Here is a 16,833-nt window from a genome sequence, read left to right as displayed (position 1 = left end):
AGCAATAAATACTGCTTCAGTAATCTCTGCTGCAAATACTCGTATATGGATATAGCGAAAGAATCTTTTCAGATATTTGCCAGATGAATGAGTTCAGAAATGAGAAATGGTTTTACCCAGTGAACCACTAACATTTAGAAAGCACTGTGTGAAATAATGGTGGGAACAGATTCACTTCGATTAAGAACTTTTAAAACAAGAACTTCAAAAAGAAAAGTTTCAGCACTTTGGGGAAAAAGTAGGGATTGAGTCTAAATGGGTAGTTCTTTCAAAGCACTGACACAGGCAAGTTGGGCTGAATGACCTCCTATGATGTGTATTTCTAGGATTAAGCAACAGAATTAAGCTTGTCCATGATGTTAACTGTGGTGTGTCACTCTGCCAATGCACTTTGTCAAAGCTAATCTTTGGACAGCAGGCTATTGTCTAAGATGACCATCAATATCTCTGAGCTATTGATTTTAACTATGCCCTAGAAGAATGTAACAATAATGTGTACTGTACTCCTGTGAAACCCAACATTGGTTTTGATGAATATAATCACTCTTGAAGTTATTAAACTTGTAGAAAATAACACAAAGCATCAAAGTGGCATTTCTGCACAGTGTAGTCAGTTGTTGTGACTTAAAGTGACTTGTGTACATTCAGGTCTGGGTTTTAAAGATTTTCTGAGTGATATACTAAATGACTGATCTGAAAGTACGTTTATTTTCTTTGTAAAATCTTGTACTTTTAGTCTCGCAACATAAAAAGAGTCTCCTATTGATGGTGGCTCAATGAAAAGTGAAGTCAATGAAAATAGAAACAGTGGGAGATGTGAAGCATGTGATTTGCTAGTAATTCCTGCCCAAGTATTCAAAACCAAAACTTTTCCCACTTTTGTAAACCCCTGCCAAAAAGATTTGGTTGCTGTATCAAGTAGGACGGTACAGTGGATCAATGGTTAGCACTGCTGCCTCACAGCACCAGAGTCCCAGGTTGTTTCCAGCCTCGGGTGACTGTCTGTGTGGAGTTTGCACATTCTCTCTGTGTCTGTGTGGGTTTCCTCTGGGTGCTCCGGTTTCCTCCCACTGTCCAAAGATGTGCAGGTCAGGTGAATTGGCCATGCTAAATTGCCCATAGTGTTAGGTGCATTAGTCAGAGGGAAATGGGTCTGGGTGGGTTACTCTTCGGAGGGTCAGTGTGGGCTTGTTGGGCTGAAGGGCCTGTTTCCACACAGTAGGGAATCTAATCTAAACTCTCAACATTATAATGTAATTGCACTATTTCATTAATGTAATTATGTCATTTCTTAAAGTTATTTAATGAATGTTAGTCAACAGAACCATGAAAGTGTTTCCTGTTGCTTGTACATAGTGCTATGTGATGGGTGTTACTTGCATGGGGTTGTCACCCATACCTTTGAGATATTATGTAGAAATGGACTTCAGTCAACTTTACAAGTCCAAGTCCAAACAACATCCACAGGGAGGGAACACACTATCTTCGATATAACTGTTTGTTAACAATTTTTTAATCAATAGTTCTTAGGTCCACTGTTAGCTAAGATTAATCACCAGGAAATTGCACCACCAGCTCTGCTCGTATTGAGTTAGAAATTAGGACAGACAGCAATTGGAGGACCCAGGCTTGAGTCAATATTTAACTGACATACCCTGGAATCTGAACCAAATTTTGGGTTTTTTTTTAGAACAGTGCCAACATTTAGAGTCACATAGGTATACAACATGGAAACAGACTCTTCAGTCCAACTCATCCATGCCAGTCGGATATCCTAAACTAATCTAGTCCCATTTGCCAGCACTTGGCCCTCTAAGCCTTTCCTATTCATATTCATATTCCTATTCATATACCTATCGTCTTTTAAATGTTGTGATTGTACCAGGCTTCACCACTTCTTCTGGCAGCTCATTTTATATACACACCACCCTCTGTGTGAAAAAGTTGCTCCTTGGATTCCTTTTAAATCTTCACTCTCACCCTTAACCTATGCCCTCTAGTTCTGGACTCTCCCACCTCAGGGAAAATGCCTTGTCTATTTACCCTCTCCATGCCCCTCATGCTTTTATAAAGGTCACCCCTCAGCCTCCTACACTCCAGGGAAAACAACCCCAGTCTATTCAGCCTCTCCCTAAAGCTCAAATCCTCCAAACCTGGCAGCATCCTTGTAAATCTATTATGAACCCTTTCAAGTTTCACAATATCCTTCCTATAGAAAGGAGACCAGAATTGCACACAATATTCCAAAAGTGGCGTAACTAATGTTCCGTACAGCCACAGCATGACTTCCCAATTCCTTTACTCAATGCTCTGACCAATAAAATAAAGGATACCAAATGCCTTCTTCACTATCCTATCTACCTTCTTCAAAAAACTCAATCAAGTTAGTGAGGCATGATTTTCACAAAGCAATGTTGACTATCCCTAGTCAGTCCTTCCCTTTACAAGTACGTGTAAATTCCTATTCTTCAGGATTCTCTCCAACAACTTTCCCACCACTGATGACAGGCTCACAGGTCAATAGTTACCTGGTCTTTCCTTACCACCCCTCTTAAACAGTGACACCACGTTAGCCAACCTGCAGTCTTCCGGCACCTTACCTGTGACTATTGATGATACAAATATCTCAAGAAGGGGCCCAGCAATGACTTCCATAGCTTCCTACAGAGTTCTTGGCTACACCTGATCACGTCCCTGCGATTTATCCACCTTTGTGTGTTTCAAGACTTCCAGCACCTCCTCTTCAATAATATGGATATTTTTCAAGACGTCATCATCTATTTCCGCACATTCTATATTTTCCATGTCTTTCTCCACAGTAAACAATGATGCAAAAATCCCATTTTGTGTCCCCCCCATCTCCTGCAGTTCCACACATAGGCTGTCTTGCTGATCTTTGAGGGGCTGTATTCTCTCCCTAGTTCCCATTTTGCCCTTAATGTATTTATAAAATCATTTTAGATTCTCCTTAACCCTATTTACCCCAGCTATCTCATGTCCCCTTTATGCCCTCCTGATTTCTTGCTTAAGTATACTCCTACTGGCCTTATACTTTTCTAAGGATGCACTCGATCTCTGCTATCTATACCTGACACATGCTTCCTTCTTTTTCTTGACCAAAACTGCAATCCTCTAGTCACCCAACATTCCCTACACCTACCAGCCTTTCCTTTCACCCTAGCAGGAACATACTGTCTCTGGAATCTTGTTATCTCATTTTTGAAGGCTTCATGCAAACATCTGTCCCCAATCAACTTTTGAAAGTTCTTGCCTAATACCATCAGAATTGGCCTTCCTCCAATGTAGAACTGTAACTTTTAGATCTGGGTAAAAACAATGACTGCAGATCTGCAGATGCTGGAAACCAGATTCTGGATTAGTGGTGCTGGAAGAGCACAGCAGTTCGGGCAGCATCTGAGGAGCAGTAAAATCGACGTTTCGGGCAAAAGCCCTTCATCGTGGGGGGACACAAAACTTTTAGATCTGGTCTATCCTTTTCTATCACTATTTTAAAACTAATAAAATTATGGTCACTGGCCCCAAAGTGCTCCCCCACTGACACCTCAGTCACCTGCCCTGCGTTACTTCCCAAGAGTAGGTCAAGTTTTGCATCTTCTCTAGTAGGTACATCCACATACTGAATCAGAAAATTTTCTTGTACACACTTAACAAATTCCTCTCCATCTAAACCCTTAATACTATGGCAGTCACAATCTGTGTTTGGACCCCACCATAACCACCCTATTATTCTTACAGATAACAGAAATCTCCTTACAAATCTGTTTCTCAATTTCCTGCTGATGACTGGGATGTCTATAGTACAATCCCAATAAGGTGATCATCCCTTTCTTATTTCTTAGTTCCATCCAAGTAACTTTCCTGGATGTATTACCAGGAATATCCTCCCTAAGTACAGCAGCAATGTTTTCCCTTATCAAAAAAACCACTTCCCCTCCTCTCTTTCCTCCTTTTCTATCCTTCCTCCTTTTCTATCCTTCCTATAGCATTTGTGACCTGGAACATTAAGCTGCCCGTCCTGTCCATCCCTGAGCCACATCTCCATAATTGCTGTGCTATACCAGTCCCATGTTCCTAATCATGTCCTGAGTTCATCTTTCTTCCCTGTTAGGCCTCTTGGATTGAAATAAACGCAGTTTAATTTATCAGTCCTACCTTGTTCTTTGCTTTGTTCCTGCCTGCTGTTTGACTTGCTCCTTTTCTCAACTGTGCCAAGTTCAGACTGATCTCTTTCCTCACTATTTCCTTGGGTTCCCATCCCCCCATCTTATTAGTTTAAATCCTCCCAAGCAGCTCTCACCACGGGGCGGCACAGTGGCACAGTGGTTAGCACTGCTGCATTCATAGTGCCAGAGACCAGGGTTCAATTCCCACCTCAGGCAACTGTCTGTGTGGAGTTTGCACATTCTCCCCATGTCTGCGTGGGTTTCCTCCGGGTGCTCCGGTTTCCTCCCATAGTCCAAAAATGTGAATTAGGTGAATTGGCCATGCTAAATTGCCCGTAGTGTTAGGTGAAGGGGTAAATGTAGGGGAATGGGTCTGGGTGGGTTGCTGTTCGGAGGGTAGGTGTGGACTTGTTGGGCCAAAGGGCCTGTTTCCACTCTGTAAGTAAGTAAGTAATCCGAATCTAATCTCCCCACCAGTATATTAGTCCCCTTCCAATTCAGGTGCAATCTGTCCTTCTCGTACAGGTCACTTCCACCCCAGAAGAGATTCGAATGATCCAAAAATGTGAACCCTTCTCCCCTGCACCAGCTGCTCAGCCATGCATTCATCTGGTCTATCCTCCTATTCCTACCCTTATTACCTTGCAGCATCGAGAGTTAATCCAGATATTACTACCCTCGAGGACCTCCTTTTTAAATTTCTGCCAAACTTCCTATATTCTCCCTTCAGAGTCTCATCCTTTTCCCTTTCTATGTCATTAGTTCCAATGTGTACAATGATCTCCTGCTGATCCCTCTACCCTTTGAGAATATTCAGCACTCTCTCCTTGATCCTGGCACTAGGGATTCAACACACTATTCTGATTTTTCACTGTTGGCCACAGAAAAGTCTGTCTGTGTCTCTGACTAAAGGGTCTCCAATCACAATTGATTGCTTGGAATCTGACCCTTGTTACATTAGAGCCAGTCTTATTGGCAGAAACTTGGCTGTTCATGTTACAACCCCCTGAGGGTCCATCACCCTCTACATTTTTCAAACCAGCATACTTGTTTGAGATGGGGATAGCTACAGGAGACTCCTGCACTACCTGCCTCTCTCTCCTACCTGTCCTGGAGATAATTCATCTATCTGATTATATCTGCAGTTTTTCTCCCTTCCTATAACTGCCATCCATCACATCCCCTATTTTGTGTAAGTGCCTCATTGTGTCTAACTGCCGCTCCAACTGATCCATGCAAATTGATTGATTCACAAACAAAGACACTTCCTGCAGACGTAATCCTCAGTAACATGGAAACTCTCCCTAAACTCCCATATCAGGAAGAGCACATCACTCTACCAAAGGTCGCCTTTGCACCTTAACACTCTACAGACCCAGAAAGTAGCACCGTCTTCCTGCTCTAAAAAGCACTGCTCTTGGCTAACTTCATACATATGTTTTATATTTTTAAAATTTAATCAAGAGACAGATCTCAATAAAACATGTAATTAAAAAAGAACCCACTCTACTTACTATTGTAGATTTACAAAAATTAAATAGAACAGTAAGTTACACTTAAAGACTATTCACTTAGCTGCTCCCAATCAGTGAGCTCTCCCACACAGGTTCCTCCAAGATCAGCTATGAATTTCATTGTTTGCTAATTTTTCTTAGATGCACTCAATATCTAGAGATACCTCCGCAATTAATTCTGATATTTTTTTGGTCTGGAATAAATTACACCAACTTGTATTCAATGATGCTCAGACCATAAATATTTCTGTTATCTCCAAGGCATAATTTAATTTAAATGAAAACAAAACATTTTGGAGAAAGAATTCAATAGCATCTGTGTGTAGAGTGAAAAACAGTCAATGGCTCAACTGTGCGACTTTCCAACTGGGAAGAGTTAAGGATGTAATGAATTGGAGAAAGGGATGGGTGGGACAAAAACAAATAGCTGTGATAGACTGAAAGACAGGAAAGATTGAATGACAGAAAGTTTAGTCTTCCAAGGCCAAAAGGAATGGAGATTGTAGTGATTGGAATGAGGTCAGCCAAGTGGACTTCATTTAATATGAGCTCTCTGACTGGGGCTGTTAACCTGGTCCAGTCCGAGAATCCTGACTAACAAGATATAAGCAGGGGTGTCAGGGGTTCTTTTCGCTCTGGGAGCCAGCTCTAAGCAAACTGGATCAGTGTCATGGACTATCCATATGTACGTAATAGGTGACTTGATGATGGGATGCTGGCCTTTGTGGAGTTATTTCAGAGATGAGGCAGGAAAAGATGTGTCTAAAGCAGGCAGGCTGCGAGCTGAAAGCAAAGAAAAGGGAACAAAAATGGGGACAAAGTTGACGTGATGAATTTGCTAAACTCGGTGTCGATTCTGGGAGGCTGTAAGATGCCTAACTGAAAGACGAGGTGTGGTTCCTAAAGTCAATTTTAATCTTTTAAGTTTCTTTCGCAAAAGTGTCACATTGGACTCCAAACATTAACTCCATTTCTCCCTGCCAAACCTGCTGAGCTTTTCTGTCAATTTCTGTTTTTGTTTCACATTTCCAGGAAACGCAGTATTTTGCTTTCAATGTTTTAATTTTCGTTTGGCTGCCGCTGATCTTTTTGTAACGACAGCCGTGACATAATCTCTGTTACAACCTCAAAATAACCATTCTTTACAGACCAGATTGTAGAGTGTTAAGAATGTGGGATTTACTGCCGTGAAGCAGATGGTATGAATGCATGAAAAGGAAGGAGTGAGAGAGATGGGAATAAATGGCAATGACACATAGGAAGTAAGAAGGAAATTAGAGTGGGAAGATGTGCAAGTGGAGCATGGGCGATGTGAATCGAATAGCCTTTATCTGAACTGTAGATTCTATCTATGGTGATTCCATAGCCTTTAATGTGGGTGTGCTGTACAATGGAGTGTCCAGTGGTGGTCAGGTACTCGTCAATAAGTGGAAAAGGAAATTGATGCTACAAATAAATGAAGGCAATGAAATCCATTGTAATGAAATGAGAGTGAATTTTGCGATACAAATATGAGTACTTTTCATCTGGTAACATTGCTCTGACACTATTATTGAGGATATTATTTCACTGCTAAGCAGCAGCTGTAGGTACCCTGATTTTAAATCCCACAATGTGGGGATTTATAATTGTGTTTATCGTAAGACGTTAAGAGAGGTAACAGTGCCAACACTCAAGCAGACAGGAATATAGAGATTCTTGTAATCTTGTTATTTAATTTTGGGGTAGAAATAGCTGATGTTGTCATTTCTGTGATACCTACAATGTATAGAAAGAGATGTGTGGATACAGAAATACTTATCTCCCGTCCCCTGAGTGGCGATGTTAGTTTTAGCTGTCCACTTTTCTTTGACTGGAGATCCATCCTCCTGGATCTTCACTCATGTCTTCGCTTCTTCATTGGTGCAACCTCCACCCTGAAGACATTGGCGAGCCAGCACACTGATAAATGCACAGTTTACCTGTGAGATGAGCTAAGTGCAAAGCAATCTGAAAGTTATGTGTTTCATAACTTCAAGATGTCCTAGAGTGTTTTTCAGCTAACTGAGTACTTCTGCAGTATTGTAGTCACTGTTGTAATACAGGAATCAACCGGTTTGTGCACAGGAAGGTCCCACAAAGATCAGTCGTTCTGATTCAATGGAATTGGGTGAGGGTTCAATGTTGGTTGTGATACTGGGAAGACCGGTTCTTCAAGTAGTGTCACGGAGTCTTATAGCAGAGAGGGCAGCTGGGATAGTTTAACATTTCATTGGAAAATCAGTGTCTCTGACAGTGTAGCACTCCCTTACTGCTACTGTTCTGCAGTGTCAATGTTATGGAACTGGACTTGACGCCATAATTTTTGACTCAGAGCTGAGATTGCTAACATGATCAATCTAATCTACTCTACAATGGTTTGCACATGCAAACGAAAACACTTATTTCAGTTTTCAAATGGTACAGTGCAGTCTATTTTGAAATCTCATGTTCACTGTTCACCTCTCCTGGCTAGAAACCTCAATGGAGAGTCTTCCCCCATATTCATTGACTCCATGATTTCTTGATGTCATACTCTGGTCAAATGTGGCTTTCATGTCAAGCGCAGTCACTATCGTCTCACCTCTGGAATTCAGCCCTTGTGCCTAAATTTGGACCAAGACTTAATGTGGTCATGAGCTAGTGGCCTTGGCAGATCAATGAGCTGGTTATTGGTGAGTAAGTGCCACTTGATGGCACTATTGATGACACCTTCCATCACCATGCTAATAACTTAGAGTAAACTGCTGGAGCAACGTTAGCTGGGTTGGATTTGTTCTGGTTTTTGGGGACAGGATGTAGCTGGGTAATTTTCCACATTGTCAGGGAGGTGCCAGTGTTGTAGATATATGGGAACAGCTTGGCTAGAGGTGTGGCTAGTTCTGGAGCCTAGGCTTTCAGAGCAATTACTGGAATGTTGTCAGGGACCCAGTATCCAGTGCTTCCAAATGCTTCTTGATATCATTCAGAGTGAATCGAATTGGCTGAAGACTGGTATCTGTGATGTTGGGGATCACTAAAAGAGGCTGAATGAATCATCCATACAGCACTTCTGGCTGAAGATTATTGCAAATGCTTCAGACATATCTTTTGCATTGATGTGCTGGGCTCTTCCATGATTGAAAATGGGGATATTTATGGAGCCTTCCCCTCCAACAAGTTGTTTATATATCCACCAACATTCAAAACTGGCTGCATCATGTCTGTAGAGTAAAGATCAGGGCCATTGTTTGTAGAATTGTTTAACTCTGTCTGTCAAATGATGCTTACATTGTTTAACATGCAGTGGTCCGATGTTTTAGCTTCGCCAGATTGATACCTCAATTTTGGGTACAGCTGCTGCTGCTCCTGGTATGCCCTCATGCACTCCCCATTGAACCAGCGTGGATCCCCTGGCTTGATGATAACGGTTGAGTGGGGGATATGCTAGGCCATGAGGTTGCAGATTGTGCTGGAGTACAATTCTACTGCTGTTGATGATCCATAGCGCCTCACGGATGCCCAGCCTTCAGTTTCTAGATCTGTTTGAAGTCTGTCGCTTTAACAGTGATTGTGCTACACAACACGATTTAAGGTGTCCTCAGTAGGTAGCCACAAGAACTATGTGGTGGTCATGTTATGGGCGGCACGGTGGCTCAGTGGTTAGCACTGCTGTGTCACAGCATTAGGGACCTGGCTTCATTTCAGCCTCAGGCGACTGTCTGTGTGGAGTTTGCACATTCTCCCTGTGTCTGCACAGTCTCCCTGTGTCTGCGTGGGTTTCCTCCAGGTGCTCCAGTTTCCTCCCACAGTCCAAAAATGTGCAGGTTAGGCGAATTGGCCATGCTAAATTGTCCATAGTGTTAAGTGCACTAGTTAGGGATAAATGTAGGGGAATGGGTCTGGGTGGGTTACTCTTTAGAGAATCGGTGTGGACTTGTTGGGCCGAATGGCCTGTTTCCACACTGTAGGAAATCTAATCTAATCCTTACAGATACTGTATTAGATAGATGCATCTGCAGCTGGCACATTGGTGAGGATGAGGTCAAGTATTTTTTCGCTTGTGTTGGTTCCCTCACTACCTGCTGCAGTCCCAGTCTAGCAGCCAAATCCTTTAGGACCTGGCCATTTTGATCAGTCATGCTGCTGCCGAGTCACTGTTGGTGGTGGACACTGAATTCTCCCCTCAGAATACACTCTGCACTCTTGTTACTCCCAGTGCTACTTCCAAGTACTGTTCAACATGGAGTAGTACTGATCCATCAGCCAAGAGAGGATAGTGCATAGTGATCAGCAGGAGGTTTCCTTGTCCATGTTTAACCTGAAGCCGTGAGACATCCTGGGATCTGGAGTCAGTGTTGAGGACTCCCAGAGCAGCTCCCTCGGTGTATATTACTGTGCCGCCATCTTTGCTGGGTCTATCCTACCAGTGGGACAGGATATACTCAGGATTGGTGATGAGAATGCTATGGCTATCTGAATATAGCTATGACAGGCTCGTGCTTGACTACTCTGTGGGGCAGTTCTCTCAGTTTTGACACAAGCCCCTTGATGCTAGTAAGGAGGACTTTGCAGAGTTGACAAGGCTGGGTTTGCTATGTTTGTTTCCAGTCCCTAGATTGATGCTGACTGTCTGGTTTCATTCCTTAATGCCATTTCTGTAGAGGTTTGATACAACAGAGTGGTTTGCTACGTCACTAAGAAGACAGTTAAGAGTCATCCACATTCCACATTTGCTGTGGATCTGGAATCATGTAAACCAGACCAATCTTAAGAGTGGCAGATGTCCTTCCCTAAAGGTCATTAATGAATGAGATTAATTTTTAACAACAATTGACAATGGTTCATGGTCACCTTTTACAGGTTTATTAATCAAAATTTGAACTCTACCAACTGCAATGGGGTTTTGAAGACATTCAATGTTTTGTCATCCAGGGATCTCTTAAATATATAATTTCCAAGACTGACAATCTTCTGAGTGAAGAATTTTCTCACCCTGATCCTAAAATGCCTTATCCGGAGTCGCTCACCCATACTCCACCTGGCTGAGCTTGTCCTCACTTTGAACAGCTTTAATTCATCTCATCTCCTCCAAGTCAAAAGTGGGGCTAGAGGTACCTGCCTAGGTACCAGAATTCTGCAAACAATTCTGGTCACCCCTCTATAAGAAAAGTGTTTTTAAACTTGAGAGAGTGCAGAAAAGATTTACAAGGATGTTACCTGGATTGGAGGGTTTCAGTTGTTGGGAAAGGCTGAATAGGCTGGGGCCTTTTTCACTGGAGCGTCAGAGGTTGAGGGGTGACTTTTATGAGGGGCATAGGTAGGATAAACAGCCAACGTCTTTTTCCCAGGTTAGGGGAGTCCAAATCTAGAGGGCTTAAGTTTAAGGTGAACATGGAAAGATTTAAAAAGGGACCTAAGGAGCAACTTTTTCACGCAAAGGGTAGTACATGTATGGAATGAGCTGTCAGAGGAAGTGGTGGAGATGGATACAATCACACCATTTAAAAGGCAACTGGATGGTTATGTGATTAGGAAGGTTTAGACCTTGTGTGTGACTCTATGACTCCATGACTCTCCCTGGAATTTTGGGGCATATGGGGAACCTTCCTTGGTCCAGTCCTCCTCAAGATTTCTCCAGTACTTTGGTGATGCCCTTATGGCTGCTTCCTCCTCTAGTCCAGAATTGGAAAATTAATCTGTTTTGCTTACAAGTTCCTTTCTTCTGTCACCCTCACCTGAACCATCTCTGACTCTTCCCTTCCTTGATTTCATTGTCACTTCTGAGGATAGGCTGTTCACCAAAATCCCCATTACAAACCCACCAACTCCCACAGTTACTTCAACTACACCTCCTCACACCCTGCCTCCTGCAAGGATTCTATTCTTCCAGTTTTTCTGTCTCTGCTGTATCTGTTCTAGTGATGCTACCCTTAACCGAGTTGCCCTGACACAATCTTTTTTCTCATCTGAGGAATCCCCTCTCTGATATGATGGACTGGGCCATCTTCCATCTTCGGCCTTCAACCCTCCCCTTCCTTCCCAGAACAATTATAGGATTCCTCTGTCCTCACGTTCCACCCCAACAGGCTCCACTTTTAAAGGATCATACTCCATCATGTCCATCACCTTCAGCAGGATACCTTCACTAAACACATCCTCCCCTCCTCTCCACTGTCAGCATTCCACAGGGATGGTTCCCTCTGAGATACCCTGGTCTACTTCCCCGCAAATGGCACTTTTCAGCAATTGCAGAAGGTGTGACATTCACCTCCTCCCTTCTCACTGTCCAAGGCCCCAAATGCAACTTCCAGGTAGATCCTGGAATATTTCACATTTCAATCTGGTCTGCTGTATTCACTGTTCACAATGTGGCTTGCTTTATGATGTGAGACCAAATGTAGATTGGATTGCCACTTTGGGCAAACCCTCCACTCTGTCCAAAGGAATGCCCCTGACCTTCCAGTTGCTTGCTGTTCAGTAAATCACCTTGCCCTCATGCTAACATTGCTATCCTGCTGATCCAAACAAGCACAATGCAAGCTCAAGGAGCAACATCTTATTTTCTGCTTAGACACTTCACAGCCTTGAGGTCACAACATTGAATTCCATAATTTCAGAAACTGACTGTATTATGTCTGCTCTCCAATTTTTTTGACATTCTCTCCAACTCCTCCCCACCACCCTATCCAGCCTTTTTTGTGACACTAAAACAGAAATTGCTGGAAAAAAGCTCAGCAAATCTGACAGTAAAGTTAGCGTTTTGGGTCCAGTGACCCTTCTTCAGAATTGATGGTAGCTGAAGATGGTGGAGGTGGGGAAAGGAAGGAGCCAACAACAGTTGGTAAAGTTCAGCCTCAGACAATCAATAGCTGTTAATGGGGACAATTAGTAGCTGACAATGGGTTGGTTGTGGTAGCAGCCCATATGATGACAAAGCCTGAGGTGTAGGGGTTGGGGGTTAAGGACAAGGGAGAAGGTGCTCAGGCCCTAAAATTGTTGAACTCGATATTGACTCCTGAAGCCTGTAGAGTTCCCAAGTAGAAAATGAGATGCTGTTCTTGCAGCTTCTCTGGAGCACTGCAGTAAACGTGAAACAGAGATGTTGGCCACAGACGAGGGTGGTGTGTTGAAGTAGCAGGCAACCAGAAGTTCGGGGCCATTTTTACGGACAGAACCTAGGTGTGCTGTGAAATGGTCAGCCAGTCTGCCCAGCCTTTGTTTGTAATTTGTTTACTTTGCTCTCAGCAGAGAGGATCTGCTCTCCCTTCACACCTTAATTCACACCCATTTCACATCTTTCTCTTTCACCACCCTTTTGTCTTTTGTACTACGCCTCTCTGTCACTTCTGTCAAAACTATATAAAAAAGTATTTCCAACATCTTTCACTTCTGAAGAGTTATACTGGACTTGAAGCGTTAACCCTGTTTCTCTCTCCACAGATGCTGACAGACCTGTTGAGTTTCTCCAGCATTCTGTGTGTTTGTTTCAGATTTCCAGCATTACAATATTTTGCTTTCTTCTGAGTGTATATTCTCTGGCCAGGAAATGACATTCTTCCAGCATCCACCCTCTTAGAGTGTTATATGAGATCCCCTTTCATTCTTGTAACCTGAAATAGAGGTCAACTATCCTCAGTTTCTCCTTACAGACAAATCTTCATGAGAGGAATCAATCTAGTGAAGATTCTGGCATATATGTTCTTCCTCAGCTAAAGAGGCCTGTGTTTAACATGTGATCTCACCAAAGGCTCTAGGTAATTGCAGCAAGACTTCCTTAGTCTTATATACTCCAATCCTCTTGCAATCAAAGTGAAAATATCATTTGACTTCCTATAATTGTTTACTGTACCAACATGTTGCCAGAACTGGAGGCTTTGAGTTATAAGGAAAGGCTGGATAAACTGGGACTTTGTTCACTAGAACATAGGAGGCTGAGGGGTGACCTTCTGGAGGTTATAAAAAATCATGAGAGGCATAGATAAGGTGAAGAGCAATGGTCTATTCCCTAGGATTGGTGAGTTTAAAACTAGGCGGCATATTTTTATGGTGAGAAGAGAAAAATTTAAAAAGGGACCTAAGGGGCAGCTTTTTCATACAGATGGTGGTTCGTATGTGGAATGAACTGCCAGAGGAAGTGGAAGATGCAGGGACAATTTAAAAGACATTTGGATAGGTACATGAATAGGAAAGGTGTAGAGGGATATGGGCCAAATGCACCCAGGTGGGACAAGCTAAGTTTGAGAAAATTAGTCAGCATGGACAAGTTGGACTGAAGGGTCTGTATCTGTGTGGTTCGACTCGATGGCTCATGACTCTATGACAACTTTCATGTAATCTATGTAATGGGTACACCCAAAACCTTCTGGATATCAACATTTACTGTAGGTTTAAGCATGTACTGTAGACAGCTCAACCATTATGAAGCAAGGATTCTTTATTTCATTGGCATCAGATGTTTCTAAATATTGAGAGAAAGTAAGGCTATAATGAGTAAAACAGTATTAACAATGGATTCACATCTCAGTTGAAGAATCGTTTGCCTGTGTGCCTCTCTCTGAAAGAGCCATCCCTCCCTTCAGAAAGACACCACAGTTACTATCCAGCTCCCCTGTTTGGTGCCTTTCCTCACTATCGCCACCTGCTGCTGAGAGGCCTGATTACATTAGGCTCTCATATTTTAAAAAAATTCTGCTTTCTCATTCTTATCAAAGTGAATGTTCTCACACTTTCCTACGTTACTGTCCCTTTGCCAATTTCTTGCCCAACCACTTACCGTGGTTCTGTGACTTTGCAGCCTCTTTGAGTCCCCCTCCTCACAGCTCTCCTAACCCAGCTAACTACGTATTATTGACATGTTTGGATACATTACACTAATTCCTGATGCCCAAAACTTCGATTCTCCTGCTTCTTGGATGCTGCCTGACCTGTCTGTGCTTTTCCAGCACCACACTCTCGCCTCTGAACTCCAGCACCTGCAGTCCTCATTTTCTCCTACATTACACTGGGTTGTCTCATCATTGTAAATAATAGAAATTGTAAATGACTGAGACTCTTGTAATAATTTTCTGTGGCAGTGCACTAATAACATCATGCCAATCAGAAAAAGACTTGTTTTTTAAATAGGATCCCTACAGTGTGGAAACAGGCCCTTTGGCCCAACAAGTTCACATCAACCCATTCCCCTACCCTGTTATCCTGTATTTACCCCTGACTAACGCACCTAACCGACACATCCCCAACACTATGGGCAATTTAACATGACCAATTCACCGAACCTATATATTTTTGGATTGTGGGAGGAAACTGAAGCACCCGGAGGAAACCCATGTAGACACGGGGAGACTTTATTCCTACCCCTTCTCTTCTGTCCTTTAACCAATCCTCGATCTATTCTGATGTGTTAGGCCAAGCCTAAGAGCTTCAATATTGTCTTCCACTCTCTCCTGCAAATCTTCACATGTGCTTTCTGATAATGTTTTATCAACTATCTGTGTAAATCACTTCCCTTGTTTGATATTTGCTCCTATTGCCTTGGATGTGAGGTTACACATTGTGTTTTTTTACCGTCCTGTAGATACCAGCAGAGGGCCTGCCTCGTGACTTGGACAGCGTGGAGCTCCTGGATCTACTGTTTGACCAAAAGGATGGGATTCTTCGCCACGAGGGCTTCAATACAGATGGCAGTGGGAACCCAGAGGGCTGGGGAATGGCACAGCCAAGTGTAAGGATCAGCAGACGCCCCAAACACCCCTGCACTCATAGAATATTGTAACCCATAGTCACGTCTACACAGAGATTCGTAACCCTGACCTCGTCATAACTCAAGCCATGCCCAAACAATTCATTGTACCCCAGGTCCAATTGTAACCCAGTGTCATCATGCACAGGGCATTGTAACACTGACCCAATTGTAACATAGCGTTACTCCCACACAGAGCATTGAAACCCCGACCCAAGTGTATCACAGTGTTATTCCCACACAGAGCATCGTAACCCTGATCCAATTGTATCACAGCATTATTCCCACACAGCGCATCGTAACCTGGATCCAATTGTATCACAGCGTTATTCCCACACAGAGCATCGTAACCCTGACCCAATTGTTTCACAGCGTTATTCCCACACAGCGCATCGCAACACTGATCCAATTGTATCACAGATTTATTCCCACACAGCGCATTGTAACCCTATTCCAATTGTACCACAGCGTTATTCCCACACAGAGCATCGCAACCCCGACCCAATTGTATCACAGTATTATTCCCACACAGAGCATCGTAACCCTGATCCAATTGTATCACAGCGTTATTCCCACACAGAGCATTGTAACCCTGACCCAATTGTATCACAGTGTTATTCCCACACAGAGCATCGTAATCCTGATCCAATTGTATCACAGCGTTAGTCCCACACAGCGCTTTGTTACCCTGATCCAGTTGTATCACAGCATTATTCCCACACAGCGCATGGAACCCTGATCCAATTCTATCACAGCGTTATTCTCACACAGAGCATTGTAACCCTGATCCAATTGTATTACAGCGTTATTCCCACACAGACCGTTGTAACCCTGATCCAATTGTATCACAGCGTTATTCGCACACAGAGCATTGTAACCCTGATCCAATTGTATCACAGCGTTATTCCCACGCAGTGCATCGTAACCCTGATCCAATTGTATCACAGTATTATTCCAACACAGAGTATGGTAACCCCGACCCAATTGTATCACAGCGTTATTCCCACACAGAGCATCGTAACCCCAACCCAATTGTATCACAGTGTTATTCCCACATAGAGTATCGTAACACTGATCCAATTGTATCACAGTGTTATTCCCACACAGAACATCGTAACCCTGATCCAATTGTATCACAGAGTTAGTCCCACACTAACCCTGATCCAATTGTATCACAGAGTTAGTCCCACACAGAGCATCGTAACCCTGATCCAATTGAATCACAGCGTTATTCCCACACAGAGAATCGTAACCCTGATCCTATTGTATCACAGAGTTAGTCCCACACAGAGCATCGTAACTCTGATCCAATTGTATCACAGCGTTATTCCCACACAGAGCATCGTAACCCTGATCCTATTGTATCACAGCGTTATTCCCACACAGACCGTCGTAA

The 16,833-nt window shown here is 43.1% G+C and overlaps 1 protein-coding gene across 1 annotated transcript in view; it reads left to right on the top strand.

Moving 5' to 3' along the window:
• The window catches only part of LOC122565173 (cyclic AMP-responsive element-binding protein 3-like protein 3), a 64,588-nt gene that overhangs the window by 16,307 nt on the left and 31,448 nt on the right, over positions 1-16,833 (top strand). The window contains exon 2 of the mRNA XM_043720876.1: positions 15,273-15,419. Coding sequence (XP_043576811.1) covers positions 15,273-15,419 — 147 coding nt within the window. The remainder of the gene's footprint in view (positions 1-15,272; positions 15,420-16,833) is intronic.

This window comes from Chiloscyllium plagiosum, chromosome 31 (genome assembly GCF_004010195.1).
Source record: "Chiloscyllium plagiosum isolate BGI_BamShark_2017 chromosome 31, ASM401019v2, whole genome shotgun sequence".
Lineage (NCBI taxonomy): Eukaryota > Metazoa > Chordata > Chondrichthyes > Orectolobiformes > Hemiscylliidae > Chiloscyllium > Chiloscyllium plagiosum.
The sequence above is the reverse complement of the archived record's forward strand: the minus strand, read 5'-3'. Positions and strand labels throughout refer to the sequence as shown.